This window comes from Callithrix jacchus, chromosome 9, assembly GCF_049354715.1.
Source record: "Callithrix jacchus isolate 240 chromosome 9, calJac240_pri, whole genome shotgun sequence".
In the NCBI taxonomy this organism is placed as follows: Eukaryota; Metazoa; Chordata; class Mammalia; order Primates; family Cebidae; genus Callithrix; species Callithrix jacchus.
In genome coordinates, this window is record NC_133510.1 from 47,641,050 (window position 1) to 47,663,476 (window position 22,427).

Consider the following 22,427-nt stretch of genomic DNA (forward strand, 5'->3'; position numbering starts at 1 on the left):
AGCATTATGTACTTCCTGTCTTAACTGTCATTATATTGTATACTAATCATTTAATTATCTTTTTCTCCTATTGAACTTAAAGTTTTTGGAAGGCCAGATCCACAGAGGTAGATTCGGGTGTTTTGAAGCCTAAAAAATAATCTGGGAGACTCTCTTTAGAATAAAAGTGCAAAATATTTTATATGCCCAGACGCACACACAAACAAATACACACACTTGGGTATAAAAGTGAATATTCATTTATAACAAGAAATCATATCAAATTAAGAAAACTGGTAAATATAAAAATATACAACAAACATAAAAATCTAGTGAACATTACTGCAAGAGACCACTTTCAAAAGCCCTAAGTTTAAGCTTCATTAAATTCCCAGTAAATTCATATATGCATATTAATCTTTTCCAAAGCTTTATTTCTAGTGCCAAGAGGAGTGCTTAATGCATAGCAGGTACTCAGTAAATGTTTTTGAATGGGTATATTAACTGAGTTATTTTAAGTTATATTTTCTATGCATGCAATATTTTCAACAAGGTTTTTATAAATCAGATTTCTACAAAATGTTTTATGTATTACAAAATTGTTCTTACCTCTATTATTTTCGGTTATTTGCTGTTGTCATGTGTCAGATGATAAACAGGGTACATTGCTAGTTGTATTTTTCAGCAAATCATTGGACCCTATGCAACAGGTCTATTTTACCTCTTTACTAATTAAGAAAAGCCTCTTGATTCGCATCAAAAATAAGCAGAATAATCTTCTCTATGTGCTTGTCTGTATGTTTGTATGTGTTCCTATATTTTTACAGGTCATATAACAGTAAAACTTCAGGATTAATTTTGAATTGCTATTATTTTTTAATAGATAAAAAACTTTTGGGGGAAGCAATTTATTTTCCACTTTCATTAAGATACAGTTTTGCAAACATTTATCTCTGGATGATAAAGATGCCAATATTTCATATAACTTGAAAAACACATAAAATATTTTCTTTATTGTTAATTTGTCTATGAGATATTATTTGAATCAAGACAGTAACATAGCATTTAAAAGACAGGCTACTTTGTTTAAATCTTTGGAGTTTAATTCGTTAAAGTAAAAGTAAGTTAAGTTCCTTTTATCACAATACTGTAAATTCGCTGCGGAGTTACTGTGCTCATATTAAAATTGTGTGTGTCTGTGTGTGCACGCGCATGTGTGTTACAAAGTGCAGCCCTCTGATCAATGCTCACTTTCCCTCCCATTTTCCTAAATACATCATGAAAAAAGGATGAGGTTTCCGCCTTAATTGCTTGTGCCTTTTATTCACATTCCTCTCTCAGCCAGAATTGTGAAAAGAGTGTTAGTAAAAGGCTGCACAATGGAGCTTTTCATTAGGCCTCAGCGAGGCACACAAAAGAAGGCTTTTGGAAAGAGTGAATGCATGAGTTTAATTTGCAGGTGGAGAGTAGATAAAAGGTGCTGACGCCTCTATTATTCTCTTACTTAGGTGACCCTTACCCTGTTCAGCTGATCCCAACTACCATGGCAGCTGCTGCCGCAGCAACACCAGGCTTAGGCCCACTCCAACTGCAGGTAAGTCAGGAAACAATACAAAGGAGACAAAGGTTAAGTAAATATCGAAAACAGCAATTATGGTGTTAAAGCAAAATAAAACTGACTCGTGATATTTGTCTCACACTTTCGGTTTTTAAATTTATTGTACTGATCCTCAACCAAAAGTTGAGATATTGATTTTCTTAATTTTTAGCCCTGTTTTCTGCACTAAATGTAGCTTATATTGTATTTCTTTTATTGCCAGTATGATTAAGAAAGTGAGCTGTAGTTTTGCTTTCATTACTGTGTGCCATAATTTTGTCACGGAATGGTCCTTATCAAGGTAAAAAGAACAAACAAACCACAAAACAAAAACCCTGCGAAAGATGTTCAGACACTGGAGGAGCCAGGCAACTTAACAGAAATGCATTTAAAATTGCTCGGGTTACCCAGTATCCTTGAAATGGTCTGTAGGTCTCTTTGTTCTCCTGCTAATGTGAGTTCGGTTGGGCAGGAAAAGTAGACCCAATAAGCTAGAGACGAACTAAGCACAACTTTATCCCAGTCATCCCAATTAAGACCTTTCTAGCCATGCAGAATACATATTCCTATAATCCAAGAATGTCAATGTTAATTTTACCAGACGTCCAAGTGATTTTAGAAACTTTCTGAGGTTGAAAAGAAAGTCAAAACAATTATAGTAACAGGTAGCTTTCATTAACGGTCTACATTTTTGAGTCAACATCCCAGAAAACATTCCTTAGTTTCTGTCATTGTGGACCTTGTGATTATGCAATTAATGGGAATAGAAAATCATCTAATAATAGGATTACTCTCCTCTTGTGAGAAGCTTTATATGTTCATTAGCCTGAAAGACATAGTATGCCTGCCTATGAAGCCAGAAATAAAGCAGTTATACTTAATAAAACTAATTTTTATTCATGAAAAGGTATTGTCATGATAGATGATCTTAGTGTATAAGGAAAATATAGTTTTATATTGTAGCATCAAGAGACAGATACATCTGGTCTGCACATGGGTTTGTCAGAAGACCGGGTGGGTTTCTGAAAGGCCAGTTGAGTTTCACAGGAGGAACTACCAGTGTGAAAGCTGAGTCATACCGAGTTCTACAGAGGTTAATAACATTCATTTCTATTCTACCTTTTCTGTGAAGAACTACACTGTATCTGTTTTCTTTGAGCTGGAAACGCCTTGAGAAGTGTTGGAGCCATGGGGACAATAAAAGTAACATAACATTTGTTACCCTTTGAAATGCGTCTGGGGAATAACTAACACGAAAAAGTGATTGTAATGGGTAAAACTAAAAAGAATAGTGGAATTAGCAAGAGGGAATAATATCCAGCAATCAATTTAAATATAGGAATAGGAGTTTTAGAGATTTCGGATGTTGGTTTTCAAAGTAAGTTAGACATTCTTTGACAGTTGCATTAGTGATGAGAGGAAGTGACGCCAGTTAGAGGCAACTCCTGTGTTCATTGCAGAACTCTTCGAAAGCAGCTATGTTAAGCAACAATCTAAACAATTTTTTCTGTAGAGACCATATGAGAAGCTAATTTGTATATTTATTCTTTATATTTTATATAATATTTTATATGTATATATATTTTATTCTTTATATAAGATTTGTATTTTTATTCTTTATATTAAGATTACCTTAAGATATTAAAATATAAACAATTTGTCACTGAACAAGAGAAACTTTAGACACCAAACATATATGCTTACTTTAACTATAATTATATATGTAACTGCAGTAAAGTTCCTTTCATAAAAGTGGTATTGTAACCCTTAAAATTCATGACTTTTAGAGCCTCAAATAATCAACACTGTAGAACAACAAGGGAATTAATAATCCAAAAGTTTTTCACGGAAAGCCATCAGCTACTATTAAAACACATCACATAAACATACGAACACACATTTTTTTTTTATTTTTGCAGTGAGAAATTAACTGTTTTTCAGATGCAAACACATGCCCAAAGCATGTCATATCAGAGAACCTGGCTTTTCTTTGAAGTGGACTGACTCACTTTTGCTAGGGTGGTTATACCAACTCACTTTTCTACCTGTTCCTAACACAATATTCACAGACCCCTTGACCTTGACTTCAGCCTTTCCCAGAGCTACAAAGGATATCCTTATTCTCCCTCCCCTTGCTTTAAAATAGCATGCAAATTCTTTTTTCTCTACAAACCTGCCAAAATGGGTGAGAGAAAAGCTAACTACAATGCCTAATCAGGTGTTTTATTAAAAGCCTTACCCAAAATTCACCCCAGTCTTTTAAACCTGCTTTGGAGATGTTTCATCTCAGTAGAGTATAATATATGGGCCAGTTTTAATTTTCTCCAAACTCTGCTTTTAATTGCACTCTGTTAAATCTCTATTTTCCATCGCTTAACGATACCTTGAGTAGACTGCATCACATTCCAGTCCTTTCAGTTATTAAAATTCAGACCTGCTGGAAACTTTAATCGCGTATCCAGTTCATATCTCACTGCTTCCCCTTCCATCGTTTGGCAAGAGTCCCAGCTCTAGAGACCAGAAGTAAGAAGGGTTCAGCTTACTCTTTTGCTTCTGCAGCTCCAATTTTGTTCCTGTGCTGGTGGGGGTTTAGGAAGGTATGTCTGTCCTGAGATACCGTGGAGATAGTATATGTGTTATTTTCTTGTGTATTGAACAGGTTTCCTTGGTCTGTTAAGAAAGAGGTAGCAGGTCTGTTGATCTGTGCTTCCTGCCCATTTTTTCTTTGGGGTGTCATCACTATTGGCCGGGAGCTACATGAATAGCATGACATGTGCCTTTGTTCATCCTCTATGCTCCTCCATGGAGAACCCTGGAGTCTTCTGCTGAAGTCCTCTTCTGTGCCCTGTTAGTACTGTGATGACAGTATATCACCGTCCTCTTCTCAGCCTGCAGCAAACACCTCACTGTTTTCCAGCAACCCACCCCCAGCTTTAGAAAACTTCAGAAGAGAAAGCAGGCACTACTGTATCTTTAGTTACATAATACACCACCAAGCTGTACACTGTCTAGTTCTCCTAAGACCTTTCTCACCATACTTCTGATGGAGGAGTCCTTAGGATTTTAGCTCAACAAACAACCAGTCAAGGAACAGCGTTCAAGTTTTTGCTTTATTCTGGCTTCTCCAGTGTTTATGAATTCTGCTTTTTGGGTAAGGGAGGAAAGAACACTAAGTATTACGCCCCCTGTAAAGCTATTAACCCAATCTTCTCTCTTCTCACGTCTCTCACTGGACATCAGCTCATATATATTGTGGGAATGGAAAAATGGGATGGGGAGAATGAGAGACAGTGGTGAGAGACGGTCATGAGCATTGATTGATGTAGGGCCAGATCAGCTTGGTTTTAATAAGCGTAATATGGTTGGTGGTGTGGATGTTGTCTAGTACCAATTGCTGGTGTCTTTCTTTAGAACATTGAAGAGTGTTTGTTGTTGTTGGCTTGTTTACTAACTTGTTTTCTGTTTTCGTAATCTGTTCATGTATGTTTTAAGTGGGTAGTGATAAACTCACAGCTCTAATGGGTTGAGGTAACAGCAGGAAGACCCGTTGGAGTAACAACTGAAATAGCCTTGTCAAAGAACTAGTGGTCATCTGAATTAACCTTTATTCAATGGTACTGAGAATAATGTAGAGGGGATATATATTTTAAACCCCAAAGGATGCTATTTCCTTTTCCTTGGGTCCAGATATAATGATTTTAACTCATGTAAAGTGTCATAACAACTGATGTCACTAGCTAATATAAGCCATGGTTATGGAATATTTTCTTAAGCTAGGTTCCCTGGTAAATATTTTCCAAGGATTATCTTATTAAATTTGTATTACAACATTTTGTGTTATGTGTTAATGTCTCCATTTGACAAAAAAGGAAGCTGGGTCACAGAGTACAAAATCCATGGTCTTTAAACAATTATATTTGCTTCTTCAAGTACAGGAGACTTTATGTTAAACTTTGGAGACATTTTCCCTCTCCAGACATTTGTTAACTCAGTAACCAGCTAATGAAATTATGACAATAATTCTGATTAATTGACTTTAATACAAATACTCTATGTGCTTTGCAATAATGAAAGGAGTAGCAGGATTCATAATGACAGCTGTCTACTTCAGACTCTGAATTTTCTATTTCATGCATCTTTACATGGATATATGTTAATTCAAGTACTTCTTTTTGAACACCTAGATTTAATGAGGGACATTATAAATTCATTCCTACTCATGGTTGACTTTGTTTACCTACCATATGTGTTTTCATTTGAAATAAACTTTTGCATGTAATTGTTCACATGTGTTTTCATTTGAAATAACCTTGTGTATATAGTTGTTCACACCATTATTTTGCATACAATTGTTCATGCTTGGGTAATACTATGATAAGTAAATCCAGAATTTTTATTAAAGAGTGCAGATGAGTACAGTTATTTTAAAAGACGAGCAAAATGATATGCCTTAAAGAAAACTGTTTATTGCTTAACTATTATTTTATATCCCTGGAGATCCTTATCATACAATAAAAAAAAATTAAAAAAAATCACCTTACTGTGTACTTTTAGAAGCAGTTAAAATATTCCAAAAATTGTCAGATTTTTTATTTTTTATGGAGAAAATCAACTGAATCTAAATCATGTATATAAATAATACAAATCAGCATTCCACAGATACCATTTATTTTTTAAATATTAAATTTATATTTTTATGTATTTTAAATCTTCCTTGAGCTTCAAATTCACATCAGCCAACTGCTTGTTTACTATGAAGAGGAAATATACAGAAACTTACAGACACTGTAAACTGAGTCCAAAACAGAACTCATCAGTATTTGTCTGCCTTGTCCATAGACTTCCTTCTTCTTTGGTCTTAGTGAATGACACCATTTCATCTATTTCTCAACCCAGAAACATGAGCGCTCTCCTTAGCTTCTCTTCCTCCCTCTTCCCCATACATCTATTCATTCACTAGCTTTTCATTCCACCTTCTAATATAACAAGAATCTATCCATTTCTTTCCATCAAAATTGTCAGTCATTTGGGTCGAGCTATCCTTATCACTTTCCTAATTCACCACAGCAGCCCCTCAACTCGTCATTCTATTTTGATCTTACACCCTTCAATGCACTCTTCACTATACATTAGTCAGAATAATCTTTCTGATTTTAGAAAATTTTTTCATGTCCTCTTCCCGCTCAAGGACCTTAAATGACTCTCTCTGGTGTCTTGAAGTTCTTCCTCCACTCTGGGTCTTTGCAAGTGGTGTTTCGTCTTCCTAGAATAACCCCGTTACTAACCATCTTTACTAACCAACTCCCACTTACCCCTCAGATTTCGTATTAAAACATCACTATTTTCAGGGAAGACTTCATTGTTTTAAGTCTGGCTTAAAGTAGCTTCTGCGTGTTCTGAGAGCACACTGTATTTCCCTTTTCACAGCGCTGGTAGAATGTTTTAAATCCTACTTTCTGGCGTCTACCAGATGGTAAAATCTGTAGAGTCAATGGTTCACCGTCATTTGCACTTAAACCAATTGCTTGAAATATTTTATGGACTTAATAAATATGTGTTAAGTAAAGAATGAAGAATGAATCTTAACAGTATACTTTTAATAAATTATTCATCTATTTTGCTCAAATAGCTATCTTGCTTTATAATATTAAAATTATGCTGAATACTAATAATTAGTTTTCTATATTAATTATTCTTCATCTTTTTAAAAGAGACAATAGCAAAAAATCAAATAGCAAAGGTATGATTGACTCATAGAAGAAAACAATAGTTTGAATTTGGTTAATTCAGATAATGTTGAAATTTTATAATAAACGATTCCCAATTAATGAAATAAAAGAAACTTATGAAAACACTCTCTGTGCCTAGTACCATGTTTGGCACTAGTGTTTACGATTATTATTTTTATGACTGTTTTGCTCCACACCACCTACTCAATCTATTTCGGATACACTAGGCTCTTTTCTGGCCCTTAACTTACCAAGACATACTCCCTTCTTAGAGTTTTGTGCTGTTCCCTCTAGCCCTTCCCTCTGCATGGAAAACTAATTCTTTCACTTCATTCAAGTATTTACTCTAATCCCTCGTCTGTGAGGCCTACCTTAGCCAACCTATTTAAAATCATAAAATGGATCCTGAGAGATATCACACTTCCTAACTCTTTGATTCCACGTTTTTCTCTGTAGCACTAGTCATCTTCAAACATACTATAAAATGTATTATGTTCCTTGTTTATTGTCTTTATTTTTCAAATGTACTGCTCCACCAGGACAGGAATTGCTGCTGTTGTTCAATAACATATCTTAGGTATCCAGAAGAATGCCGAGCAAATAGCAGGAATTCAATGCATATTTGCAAATGAAAGAAACTATCATGGCTAATGGTCATAATAATTTTTAATAAAACAAAGCAGCATATATTGATTTCTGCAGTAAATGATAGTAATTTAATGGCCAGGGAACTTGATGTTTTTTCTTGCCCCATTGGAAGATTCTAAGAGTATGAAAAATCCACAGCTCTCTCTCTTTTGTTCTTTCCTCCCTTTATCTTACAACAATTAGCTGCTGCATAAAGAATGTGTTTTAGCACTTATTACAGTTTATCTAATTTTAAAAAAATTATTATAATTCACAATAAATGACCAAATATTCCAGTACTTGAGAATTTCTATATTATGTGTTAATATAGGTACAGAAATATATAAAAATATGAACTACTGGAGGTACTTCTATTTGACTCATTATAGTTTATCTTGCCAATACAATACTGAAGTAAAATATTTCTAAATAATGGAAGGATGTGTTTATCAAAATAATTACTAGCCAATTAGCAATCTCATACACTGAGTTTGCCCTCCTCTCTCTTCATCCCCTTCCTTCTTTTTTTATTCTTCTTCATCCTTAATTACTGTTTCTTACCTCCAAGAGCCAATGATGATTTTGATGTTTATTTATTATACTGATGCTGACTCTTTAAAAGGTGAAGGATTCATTTATATAGCATACTTATCTATGTTCATTTTAGTATTAAAAGTGAGTATCACCACACAAAATGAAGTTATACTTTGAATTTTTGGACATTTGTGACAAGATAAAATCAGCTAAGTGAATCATCTGTTTCTAATTAATAAGATCAAATGATGGCAACAATCCATCTAGGATTTATTTCTCATGTTCATTTTTGTTATAATTTGCATTTTACTTAATGGGCATCATGAATATTTTTAATTGTAATAATTCTTCTGTAATATACTGTTTCTGGCTTTTTTTGCTACACTTCTAAGATTTGAAATTAGAAGGAAATATTTATCCACTTATTTCTCGCTTTATAAATACTGTATTTGTCTTGGCCAAAAGATGGTTGCCACCTGTTCTACCTATAGGAAGCCAAAAATGTCGACTCCAACCAATGATTGATAGTGATAAGCGGAAGGAAAAAAAGATTGAAATTCTTTTGGGACAGTCATATTTTACTCAGCATAAGCAAGTAGCATTCAATCATGATTTTTATTGACTTAATTAAACTTTTAAAATAATTTTAGCATGTCTACTTTTGAAATTTATAATAATGTTTTTAGAATAAAGGCTCAAAATTCCCAGTTGTTACAAATGAAATCTCATGGGCTTACAGCTCCAGTAACCAGTAATATTAGTAGCATGCAACCTCGGGAATAGAGAAAATGATAGATGATGTGTGATCATGTTGTAGAATGAATCATACAAAATATCAACTGAAATCAATCTTTTTTCATAGCAATTATAGGTATAAGAAGTAATACTGGAAATGGCTTAAGCTCCTATCTGATGGAGAGTAATGTCAAGGTAGAGGCGGATGAAATACTGAAGTTCATCTTTCTATCAAAGTCCTGCCAGTCTCTAAAGAAAGTCAGTCATTATGACAGGACACAGACAAATGAATGTTCCATATTTCCCAGCACTGTGAGTGATTGAGCGTGGCTTTATATGCTTGGCCAAGAGAAAGTTCCAGAAAATCTATAGGAAGTAATAACCATATAGAATGGTCTAGATGTGAGCATTTTTATCTTCTTATTGAAGGAATTACTTACAAGAATATATACTTGTTAAGTATTCATCTTTACCTACCAAAATACGGTACTACTCAGTTTAACTTTTAGGTCATATCATTTTCATACAGGGTGAATAATGATCAACTGCTCTTCATTTCAGTTGCAACCCTGGTGTGCTGTTTGCTGTTGGACTTCTGTCTGCCTGAATGAGTTTTCTTGCAGGTTAAAAGACTGAATTCCCTCTTTTCCTCTCCCTTGGACCCTGAGCCTGCAGGGCAGACAGACAGAAGCACACATATGATTAATAAAGCACAGCTGCAAGAGTGAGTCATTTGCATATGTATTAATAAAGGCAAAAAAAACAACAATTAAATTATATACAGAGACATTCTGCATACTAAAGAACATATGCAAATTGGCCTGAAAAAGTGCAGCCAACATTTTCCCTGACTTTTCCAAGCCCATATGGGCTAGAGTCAGAGCCCAGCAGTTTTTCAAGAATCCCCTTTAAGGAAGAAACTATTAGGAACTGCTTCCATAGTTATTACCACCGCTAGAGTTCCCAGGAGGTGTTTGACATTTGAACAATGGAGTCAGTACACACAGTGTCTTTTTCATAATATTTCTGTGTTTTCTTGCTTTCAGCAACTTCATGGTGTCTCATTATATGCTAACAGAAACGTCAGTACATGTGTGTTTTTCCGAAGTGCTCATTTTTATTGTAATGACCAAAAAGTAAATGGTAAACTTTAAAATTATATTTGCAATTTTGTTATTACCCATACTTGAAGCTATATAACTTCAGTCAGCGCCAGGTTTTCTGGTCACAAGTCCATGCCCATTCCTTGATAGTATCCTGTGTTATCTTAATTAAAACATGTTTTAGGTGACTCTAAAATGTTTCTGGGCTAATTAATGTACATAAAAGAATTACTGGCTCAACACCAGCAGTAGATGTAATTCTATGAACAATATCAGTTTATTGAAATTTTTAAAGTATACATTTTGTTTTAAATTTTATCATGAAAAACAGAAATATTCAGTTTTCTAGACTTGGCTATGGATAAAAAGAGAGGGCAGCTAATATTTTTCAAGTTCACAGGTTATGTTTATCTTAGAAATTTGTTTTTTAGGCTAATTTTTGTTTAGTTTGTGTTACTAGTATTCTTTAATTTATTTAAGGGATGTTTTATGAAGACAAATTCGATCTTGGGAGAAAAATTTTACCTAAATAAAAGTTATCAATTTAATAGGACTAACAACCCAGATTAAGGGAGATGCTCCTTAAGAGGAACAAATGCCGAGGTTTGTTGTTGTTGTTGTTATTGTTGATACTAGAAAACTATTGAATATTATCCATGGATTTTTATCCATTATTTGCAGAGTGAAGTCAAAGCATGCAACTGGGACATATAAATTGCATTACATACAACTTGTAACATAGGGTGGAGTCTTAATTATATACAGAAAAATTTGCTTAATTATAGATACATATATACACACAAAAATTTAATGTCTTGTTGATAATTAGAGAAGAGATAAAAAGATGAAAGAAATTTTATTTTATTAAGCTATTATCTTTAGGTTAATATTTTAAGAAGCACTTTATTTGCTGAGAGGCAGTATAACATAATTGTTATGAGTGTGGTTCTTGCAGCCCTCTCTTCCGTGACTAGCTCTGTGACTCTGGGCAAGTTACCTAACCTTTCCATGCTCAATTTTCTTGTCTGTAAAATGTGGGTATAAATGATCTCTTATTGTTGAGGATTAAATGAGATAATACATCCAAAGTGTTGGAACAATAAATGTATTATTTCTCAAATACCATGTGCTACATTAGAATTAATATTTAGTAGTATTAACTGATTAATAATTGTTATTAGTAGATTTTAAAACTGTATTTTATTGCTTAAAGGAAGACTTGAAAATTAGGGCATGGCAGACTTTCCTCATGTTTCAGAGAAGCATCTAAAGTATGTTAATAAAACTGAGATAAAATGTCTTATTTTTGAAGAAATAATTTTATTCCCCACTGTGGTATAAAATAAAGGCCCATCGCAGGAATCTATGGGAGGCAATGAGTTTACTTATCCAGAAGACAATCGGGGTAGTTACGTGAAGGGTAGTTTTCCATATTTTACTATTATTCATTCCTTGTTTCAATATTTATATCTGTAAAATGAGAATAATGTCTCCAGTCAATTCCCATTTTTCCATGGAGGTAATGCAAATGAATTGTTTCTATGTGCTGCCTCTAACTATTCTAAGTAAATTTCTTATAAAGTCTAAAATAAATAATTGTTACATAGGTGCTTTCAATGTAATATGCAATTTTTATAAATAATATAAAAATATTTTCTTGTAAAGCCATTCGATGCTTATTTCCTAGATAGTAGATACGTGTCCTAGATGAACTAGGATACATGTCACTTATTCTACCTATATGTTGTCTATAGCAAAATTATTTCTTGAATTGAGAAAAATTTTTTTGACAAACAGTTTTATTTCAAACTTGAATGTGAAAGTGAATTATTTCCAGGACCCATAGTATCCTGGAAACTTTATTTATTCAGCAAATATTTATTCTTTGTAAGCTATTGAGCTAAGCATTATAAGGAAACCAAAGATGAATCAGTCAAGGATCCTTGGTGGATCATAGAGGAGGCTGAAATTTAAGAGTATGAAAGAAATATGAGAGTGGAACAGAGTTTGAAGAAAGGCAAACAATCTATCATTCTAACAAGTATATTTGAAATGAAAAAGACCTCAGAGATGGCTGAATATGTTGTTTCAAACCCTTCACAGGAGTCCACGTATCTTCAAGCATCCTCCAGATAGTACCATTGACTCTTACTTGTTTTATGTATTAAGTTCTGCTAGTTAAAATTGAGTTAAAGATTTCTGCTGCTAAACAAAACTTAAAAACCATTCTTCTATTCCAGCTCCTTAATTTTATAAATGAGGCAATTTAGACGATAAATAGTGACCTGGCTAAAGCATATATTAACAAAAGGGTGCCCAGAATCCTAGGAACTGAAAATTAAATGCATATGTTTGTATATGTTATTTTTAAGTTGTTTTGCTTAAAAGGAAGAGAAGATAAATTGTTAATTTTGCACTTAGGCCATTAAATTAAGAAAGAATGAATAAAACAATAGTTAGGATTTGCATATTGGTAACAATGGCAACCTTCTGAATTGCTTTCATTTTGCTGAGTTCAGTGATTGCGTTCCGTGAATTAATCCTTTTGTGGAAAGCTATTGAAAGATCAAGGAATTTAGAAAACAAAATAACAGAGAAGTGTGCTGTTTCATATCTATTTGTACATAGAAGGTTCAAAGTGAGATTGTTTATATCACAAGTTTTGATGACATTTTATTTGCTTCTTAGAAGAAAGATAGTATTCAAAAATGATTATATAATCATGCAGATAAGATTTTGCAGCCATGAATGAACTCTTCTGAGAGAAGCACCAAGAAAAAAACACACATTACAATTTTGAGCTAGGTTTGGTTGGCAAGTGCCTTCACAAGACTTGAAAATAGAGCCCTACTTGATTCCTACAGAAAAAAAAAAAAAAAGCTTAAGCCAACCCTGCCCATTTCAAATTTGCTGTTTCCTGTGGAAGTTTCAGTATTTTCCTGACAAATTTAGGGTATGAAAACAAGAGGAAAGGGAGGGATGAACGCTGGTTATTCCATTTTTCTTAACTTTGACCTTTCTCTTAATGCCATACTCTTTTTTCTTATCCAACTACTCCTTGAATGAAGAAAGTGAACAGGAAGAAATGGAGGAACAAACTCGAAGTATGCTTGGAAATTATTTGCTACAGTGAGCTTTGGGGCAGCGTAATTAATGCCTCTAACATGAAAACTACAACAATATTATGTCTTGCTTTCTCCACGACTACAACTTCTTCAACATATAATTTTAAAAGTAATAGTGTTAGTGAAAGTTGCAATTACTTCCTTTATGGAGTGAAGCAGAGCTATAGAAAATATTGTCCTTTCATCTGTAATAGTTGTTTAGGATAACAGAGACTTTGCTGTCTGAAATTTCACTATACTGTAGCATATAACTCCTATTAGTTTAAATATGTGCTCTAAGTATTTTTTATATGGCTAGTTCCCTGCCCCACCCCCAACTTTCATTCTTTGGTTTAAAAGAAATTTTAAATTATTAGGAATACTACAACTAAAATATTTGATTAACAGAAAGGCGATAAGCAAAGACACTTAACCAAACAATAAAAAAAGTAAAGGCTCTTACACGTTCTCTATTTTTATCCTTGTTTTGGTTTGATTCTTCCTGCTTCTGGTTTTCTTCCAGAGAAATTCTTAATTTGGATATTTGTATGTTACCCGAGACACAAGCCTAGCATTAAATATAATATATAATCACAAAATACTGAGTTTTCTTACATTGAATATTTGTGTTATAATCAGTTAGTAGTATACTGGTATATTGAGAGAGTAATCAGTTACATGACTTTGATGACTTGAGGTGTGTTTTTTTCCCCTTTAAAACACGTTCCACAAATTTATTTAAACATTTACAAATGTTAAAATTTACAATAATAATATTTAAATGGTAGGTATAAGGTAATGGGTTATGAGCTTGAGCTCTAGGATAACACAGGCTTCATTTGCATGCATCTTTGATCAAAATATTGAATATCTATTAGTCTCTGTTTTCACCTGTAAAATGGGATACTGTTATTTCTACATGATAAAAGTATTGTAAGGATTAAATGACATGGCACACATGAAATACTCAGCACAGCTTAAGAATTCAGCCTCATTAGCTGTTATATTCATCATTATCTCCTAGATTTAAGGGTATAAAACTGGCAAAAGAGCCTATCCATATTTTAAGTTAGCAAGTAACTTTCTTGGATGCAGAAATTATATTCTGCAGTATAAAGGTTTAAGGCAAATAGAGAAATTCATCTTAATTTAAGTTTGGGTTCAACACCTTTGGGAACCAAGTACTCATATTTCACTCAAGCAGAAAGTCTTTGTGAAAACAAAATTTCCCTTAAGTATACAAATACTTTCTTCTGTATGTCAGATTACAAATATGTATGTTTCAGTTCTTACTAAAAATACAAATAATCTGTTTCTCTCTTTTTCTCCGTTCCGTAAGAGTTAATAGAGCTTTGCTTTAATCGCATTGACAGTTATTTGTGAAAGGAACAAACATTCCTCTTTAAGGGCAAGCCACTGTGTTACTGGAAATTTGTAGTATTTGTCATAATAAAGACAGTTTAAAGCAAGAATGAATAGTTAGGGCATTATAAAGACAACCAAAATAGTTGGCCTACCTATGATGATCCATTCTAACCTCCCATATTGCTCTAAAAAATACAGCAGTGAATGAACCCATTTATGCCTGGTGTTCCATTATTGGAATGCTATGCTTGTGGGTGTATTTATATCCTACTGATAAAGGTCATTGCCAAAGTCTGGTCTTTCACACACACACAAAATTGCAACCTCCAGCATAAATGAATTAAGGGTTCTAGTCTCAATCTGCCTCGGAAGTGATGTGTGAATCTGCTCTCAAGTCTTTTAAACTACCCAGCACTCAATTTTTCTTATTTGTTAAATACCTGTAAGTATAGCTATTCTACCTAAATCTCATGGAGAAAGGGATAAAATAAGATAAAAGTAGCATTAATGAAAGTAGCCAGGAGCCCAGAAATCGCCAGAAGGAGCCTCTGCACCTTGTGAGTGGACTTCCCTGATTCATGAATACATTTATTCATGTGCTGTCAAGGAAAACATGGGAGAAGAATGATGAAGCAAGTTTTGATTTGAGGCATTTAAAAGAAATGCTCTGGAACCTTGAATATTATCAAGCTAGCTCTGAAGATCCAATTAAGAAAGTTTTAATTATTCTTATTCCATCCCCATGGAATTAAGAACATTAAGAATATGCTTACACATGAAAAAGCACCATCTAGAAATAAAGAAATAAATAACAATGTGGACATAAGGTAGTTTCATAGTAGTAATCAGAATACTGTTTTATTTTCAATTGCGTAGCCAACTAGATGGACACCATATTCTTTTTTGGTCCTTAGGGCTCCTAAAGATCTAAAAATAGGGACTTCCAAATATTAACCTTTTTGTTTCTTTTTCTTGACTATCTCTCGCTCTTTCTCTCTTTTTGTCCTTTTCTTTATTTTTTCATCTATGTTAAGTATCTCCCTCTGTTAATTTCTCTTTACCTCTTTCTTCCCCTCAACTATTTTCTTCAATAATTTTCTCCTCTTTTTTTTCAAGTTCTGGCTAACTTTCATTCTCCCACAGTTGTGAAATAATGGAAGGACTGTCTTCTTTGGAAATATTTACTTGAGGCCTGGCACAGTGGCTCACACCTGTAATCCCAGGACTTTGGGCAGCCAAGGTCGTGCCCACCTATTGATCACGAGGTCAACAGTTCGAGACCAGCCTAACCAACATGGTGAAACCCTGTCTCTACTAAAAATGCAAAAATTAGGCGGGCATGGTGGCACGTGCCTATAGTCCCAGCTACTCAGGAGGCTGAGGCAGGAGAATCACTTGAACCTGGTAGGCGGAGGTTGCAATGACTTGAGATTGCACCACGACACTCCAGCCTGGGTGACAGGGCGAGATTCTGTCTCAAAAAAAAAAAAGAAATATTCGCTTGTTGGCTAAACAATTCTATTAGTAACTGATATATGAGCACATGAGTCAAGAGTTGGAATTGAGAATTTCAAGTGGCAAGGGTGGTGGATATCAAAGCAAAAGATATCTGGGACTGCTCTGTCTGAATATAATTGATAACATCATAGATATTAGAGGATACAAGCTTTAAAATGTTTTCATCCATATTTCATCTCTTTGTATTAATAAAGCCAAATAACTTTAAAGAGAAAGGATTCCATTTAGACCATAACACCAATAACAGCCCCCACTTTCACCCACTCTCCCATTAGAATGAGATGTTTTCAAACTGTGTTTCAGAGATTGGGAAGGAAGTGTGAGTTCCCTTGGCAAGGAAAAACTTAGAGGTGGAAGCACAGCTCATTATTTTTGTACTCAGAAAGTACTGCACAATTGGTTTCTTAGCATCAGCTGAAATGTAAAGAATTGCTTTTCACTTTGCTTAGTTAATAGTCTACTATCAGTACATTATTTTCTTATTATCTTAAATGGTGTATGGTGAACCCTGACTACCTGCTCTCCTGCATACTTCGAACATTTGTTATTCATCCTTTATACCCATATGGCATACCATACATATATATAGGGATCAGTCTAAATTATCTATTGTTTTAGAAAACCTTTATAATCTACAATGGTAGCAAAGTCCCACTTTCTAACTCTTTCTTGGGAAGAAAGGCCAAAATGTTTAAGAATTAAAAGTCAAAGTTGTTGAGTGAGATTCTTTTTATTTTGTTGCATTTGTATCTCTCTTTTTTTTTTTTTGTAATTGCTAAAATTACATACAGTAAAATTGGCTATATTTTTTAGATGTACAATTCTGAGTTTTCACCACCTCTGTAAGGATATGCGACAGATCCATCAACCCCCAAAATTCTCTTGATTGCCTAGACAACCTCAGAAAGCAATTCTCTAGTCTCCTCCTGAGAAAGTCTAAGACTAACTGATAAGACCTAGTGGAGTTTGAGAGTGGGGAGGAACCAGGTGTCTTACACTGCAATAGGTGTTCTTCAGTCCCTCCATTGTAATACTGCTTTCAACTCTGTCTGGTGTCTTTCAGTCCAGCATTTGCTCTAGAAAGTATGCACTTGGTTTTCTCGGTTTATTTACTCCTCACCTTATTTTGCTAGGGTAAATTTCTGCTTTTAATTTTAGTCTTAAAACTTCTAATTGTGACCTAAAACTGTGCTAATTTTGTGAATCCTCTATAGGTTTCTTTTTATGGTAAAATTATGTTTAACATAAAGTTTACCATATTAACCATTTTTAAGTACACAGTTCAATGGCATTACGTACATTTACACTGTTGTGCAACCATCGCTCCCTGTCTCCAGAACATTTTCATCATCCCAAACTTGAACTCTATCCCCTTTGTAGTTTTCTCAACAACTGCTCATTCTGCCACCTCCTCACATCGAGTAACCAGTAATCTACCTTCGCTTTGTATGAATTTAACTATTCTAGGTACCTCATATTACTTAATCATACAGTATTTGGCCTTCCATATCTGATTTTATTTATTTAACATAATATCTTAAATGTTTATCTATGTTGTACTGTGTGTTAGAATTCCATACGTTTTTAAGACTGAATAATATTTCATGGTATCTATGTACCACAGTTTGTTTATTGATTCATCCATCTATGGGCGTTGGAGTTATTTCTGCCTTTGGGCTATTATGATGAATGCTGCTGTGAACATTGGATGTACACATGTCTCTTCCAGATCCTGCTTTCAATCCATTTTTTGGTATATATCCAAAAGTGGAATTTCTGGATCATGTGGTAATTCTGTTTCTTTTTTTTATAATTGTTATCCTAATCATTGTGAGGTGGTATCTAATTGTGATTTGGGTTTGCATTTCATTAATTATTAGTGATGTTACATATATTTTTATGTGTTTATTGGCCAATTTTGTATCTTCTTTGTAAAAATGTGAATAAGATTCTTTTTGATAAAACTTCTGGGAATTGATTCCTGGATAATATTTGCTTTGCAATATTTCTCACTTTAGGTAGGCCTTTTATATTTCTTGATTGAAAGTGGGATAAATGAACAAGTAAATGAATAAACACGGTTTCTAATTAACCATTTAGAGCATCTTAGTAACCACTAGATTTGGGACTTGGGGAAGTTTCCTGACCTACTGGGCTACATCTTACAATCCAGAAATGAGTATAATAATGTTTCCTGCCTCATGGTATGGTTATGCAGGCTGAACAACATGCAAAACACTTAACACAGTAACACATCAAGATCAAATTAAAATTTGCTAATAAAACATCAGTATTTATAAGTCTCTTATATATTGTCTTATAATAATACTTAAATGCTTTATGTTTCTGTCTCTACTTTCATATTTAGGAGTATTCTTTTATAATTAAAATATTTTTAAAAGCCTAAACGTCACAGGATCTAACTCAGTACCTTTCAAAAAATGTTTTTGCTGACTGAATAAAAGAATGATGAATGCGGCTGGGCGCGGTGGCTCAAGCCTGTAATCCCAGCACTTTGGGAGGCTGAGGTGGGTGAATCACGAGGTCAAGAGATCGAGACCATCCTGGTCAACATGGTGAAACCCTGTCTCTACTAAAAATACAAAAACTTAGCTGGGCATGGTGGCGCATGCCTGTAATCCCAGCTGCTCAGGAGGCTGAGGCAGGAGAATTGCCTGAACCCAGGAGGAGGAGGTTGCGGTGAGCTGAGATGCCATTGCACTCCAGCCTGGGTAACGAGCGAAACTCCGTCTAAAAAAAAAAAAAAAAAAAAAAGAACGATGAATGCATATGCATGTATGTGCAAGTCTCCACACACACAAACACAACTTTGTTACATTTGACCCGTATAGGTTAAAAGTGTCACTATATTGTTTTCCTCATTACTACTCTTGAATCCAAAGTCTGCATTGCCTCAAACTCTATTGGATTGATCTTTAAAGAACTTTTAAGTCTTCTGAAAAGGTATTGAGTTAAAAAAGGGGTGGCAAAAGTTTGTTTTCTTTAATGGCTAAAATAATAGACTATGTATGGATGAGTTTACAAGAATTTGTTTCTGATTTTCTGATTTATTCTGTGGCATTAACAATCCCATATCTCTTATTTTCTGTCAATAAAATAATAGTAATAATATTTACCCATTAAATTGATGATATAGCATAGTATTTAAATAGGATTTTGTGAATCTTTTATTAAAGTTTATGGAAATGTGATATACAAGTTGGTGTAGTGTTGATATATTTTAATGGGTAAATTTTCCCAATTATGGAAGAGAAAATGCTACTGGAAAATATGTGTTTCTTGTATTGAAATATTTTCACTTTAAATCAGATGGATATTTCTTCGTTTTAACAAAAACCCACTTTTATGTTCAAATTCGCTGAGATCTGAAGTTGGCATTCACATACTGATATCATCCAAGGGCTGAAGTGTAGGATCAGAAAAGGAATAAGGGATGATCCAAATAAAAAAAAGAAATATTAGATTTTTTAAAAAAAAGCTAATTTGTCACTTCACTCATTGAGTATGAACTGAATAGACTTCTAACCCTTAAAATACTTTTTTTTCTCTTTTTATTGCCTAGAATCTTAAGAGCTTTATCATTTGCAGTCATAAAATGAAAATATACACCAAACCCTCAAAGGGCAAGTATGAAATTAAATTATATTTGGGCAGCTGTAACCTTTTAAAACGATCAGATTCCAGTTAATGTATTTCTTCCTGTTCCAAATGCTGCCATGGTGTTTGATGGTGGGAAGCAGTCCAAAGGGCATTGGGAGATAATAAATTCACTGTAAATTTCACCCCAAGGCATGTCTTGATACACCAAGGCCTCCATTTAGCAAGGCTGACCTAAAACTCTTGTCACATCCAAAGGTCATTTAGGTTGGGGTTGGTGTGTCCCATCTATCTTTTCTTGATGTAAAGAGTGACAGTTGAAACAGGATTGAGCTCATAAACAGTCATCTGAATATGAAAAAGAAGCTAGCTTTGGAGTAGGAGGGGAAAGTGAAGAGAGAACTACTTTTTATGGTGGGACTAGCAAATGGTGCTTTTTGCAAAATCAGTGAAGGGTAGGTTGATCTCAAAGCTCTTGTTTCAGAGCATTCTTTAACTTAGAAGGCATTACTGGATTTGGTTAATTTAGGATCTGATACTCTTTCCTCTTCTATTTATACTTGTTTCCAAAGCTGGGAGTATATTAACTGTTTTTTAAAGTATCTAATATTTCCAACCTTCTTTTACTTTAAAATCACAATATTCCTTCCCCCCTTTGCACCTGTTCTCTTAAGTTAATATACCAACACATGGGAATAAACTAGGAGGAAATCGTTTTAGAGAAATAAAGCTTAATGTAGTCCTGGAAAAGAGTGATTTTTTTTCTAATGCCTTCTTCATCGTGTACTTTTTTTATTATGGTAAAATATGTATAACATAAAATCTACATTTTAACCACTTTTAAGTGTACAGTTCTGGTGGCATTATATATGATGTTATATAGCCATCACCACTGTCTGTGTCCAGCACATTTTCATCATGCAGAATAGAAACTCTGTACCCATTAAACAATTATTTCCTATTCCTCATTTCTTCTTCCCCCATCCCCTGATAAGCTCTACTCTACTTTCTGTCTCTATGAATTTGCATATCCTAAGTACCTCATATAAATGCAATCATACACTATTCCTTTTGTGTCTGGTTTATGTCATTGAGCATAATATTTTCAAGGTTCGTCCATGTTGTAGCATGTATCCCTCAAACATACACTTTAAAGAATGACTTTAATTCTCTCGAAAACAACATTTACTTCTAAATGTTAAGAATTGTGGATATATAAGTTCTCAGTTATAATAATCATAACTCATATGTAGTGTCAAATAGAGAAATATTAAACAACTATGGGACAAATAATGAAAGATTAAATTCTTGCAAGTCCTCTTGGGAAAAAATTTAAAAATCCTTTCATGAAAGCAGACAGTTATTTACTGATATTTTCTAAGTATTTAGAGTAGTGCTTGGCACGTAATAAGTGCCCAATAAATACTTATTAAATGAATGAATCAATTTATGGCAGGAGAGCAGAAGAGTTGTTTCTCTGTATTACTTTGATGGTACATGAGAAATAGGTCCTGTGCAATTGAAATGGAAGCCTATTGTGATCAAAGAAGCTAATGAAAGAAAAAATGAATTGAAAATGCAAGATGCTATTGGAGTATGTTATTGTTATTCTAATTGATTTATGAGTTGTATGTGTTTGTGGTAATGAAAAGGACTCATTTTTGCTATATCTTTCTGATTCTTTTTCAAATGGTCTAGAAAAATTGAGGTTGGTCACCATGAATTTAATCAAAGCGTAGAGTATTATATGATTAATTCTTCATATAAATTATAAAAGAAAGAGCAAATACTTATATAAAGATGAGGCTCAGAATGTTGAAAATCATATATACAGATTTAACCTGTGTTTGATTTTAAATCAATTTTAAATCTGTCAAAATGTGATTAGGTAGATATTGCTTCAGTTAAAATGGGTCATAGGTGAAGCAAACTCTCCCAATCTATTCTCCATATTATCTCTAATTTTGTAGAAATACAAATCTAATTCTGTCATTCCTCTTATGAAATTACTGTATATACCCATCTACCTTTATAGACATCTCTCCCACTGCACTGAGTCTCACTGGCTTCTATCTGATACTACGAACTTGTCATGTTTCCTCCCAGCACGTAGTTTTCCTGCCAGTCTTTTTTCCTGCTGCATGTTTGTAATTATATCAGCTCATCCATCTGACCTCCAAGTATTCATAGTTACAGGAAAGTCTTTCTGATTTGCCTGCCTGTAGTATAGCTCTCTCTTGCATGCTCTTACAGCACCATATACTTCTATTTTGTAGTATTTTGCACATTTGCAATTTTACCTTCATTTTGTGTAATTATTTCATTGATGGCTTTCTTGTTCTATGTAATCTCTGTGGAGCTAAAGACCTAGAATGAAACTGGTACTTTATAATTTTTTTCAATGAATAAAAGCATGAATGATAAAAGATAAGAAGTATAATAGCTTTCTCTGTATTTCATTACCCTGTTTCCTAAAATTATTGAAATGGTTAAAATAAGTGTCAGATTTGAGAAGAAA

At 33.8% G+C, this 22,427-nt stretch overlaps 1 protein-coding gene across 32 annotated transcripts in view; it reads left to right on the forward strand.

The window, feature by feature from the left end:
• The window catches only part of SOX5 (SRY-box transcription factor 5), a 1,034,770-nt gene that overhangs the window by 924,499 nt on the left and 87,844 nt on the right, over positions 1 to 22,427 (forward strand). For all 32 annotated transcript variants that reach the window (XM_035258425.3, XM_078339089.1, XM_078339088.1 and 29 more), the window contains one exon: positions 1,488 to 1,573. In XM_035258425.3, coding sequence (XP_035114316.1) covers positions 1,488 to 1,573 — 86 coding nt within the window. The remainder of the gene's footprint in view (positions 1 to 1,487; positions 1,574 to 22,427) is intronic.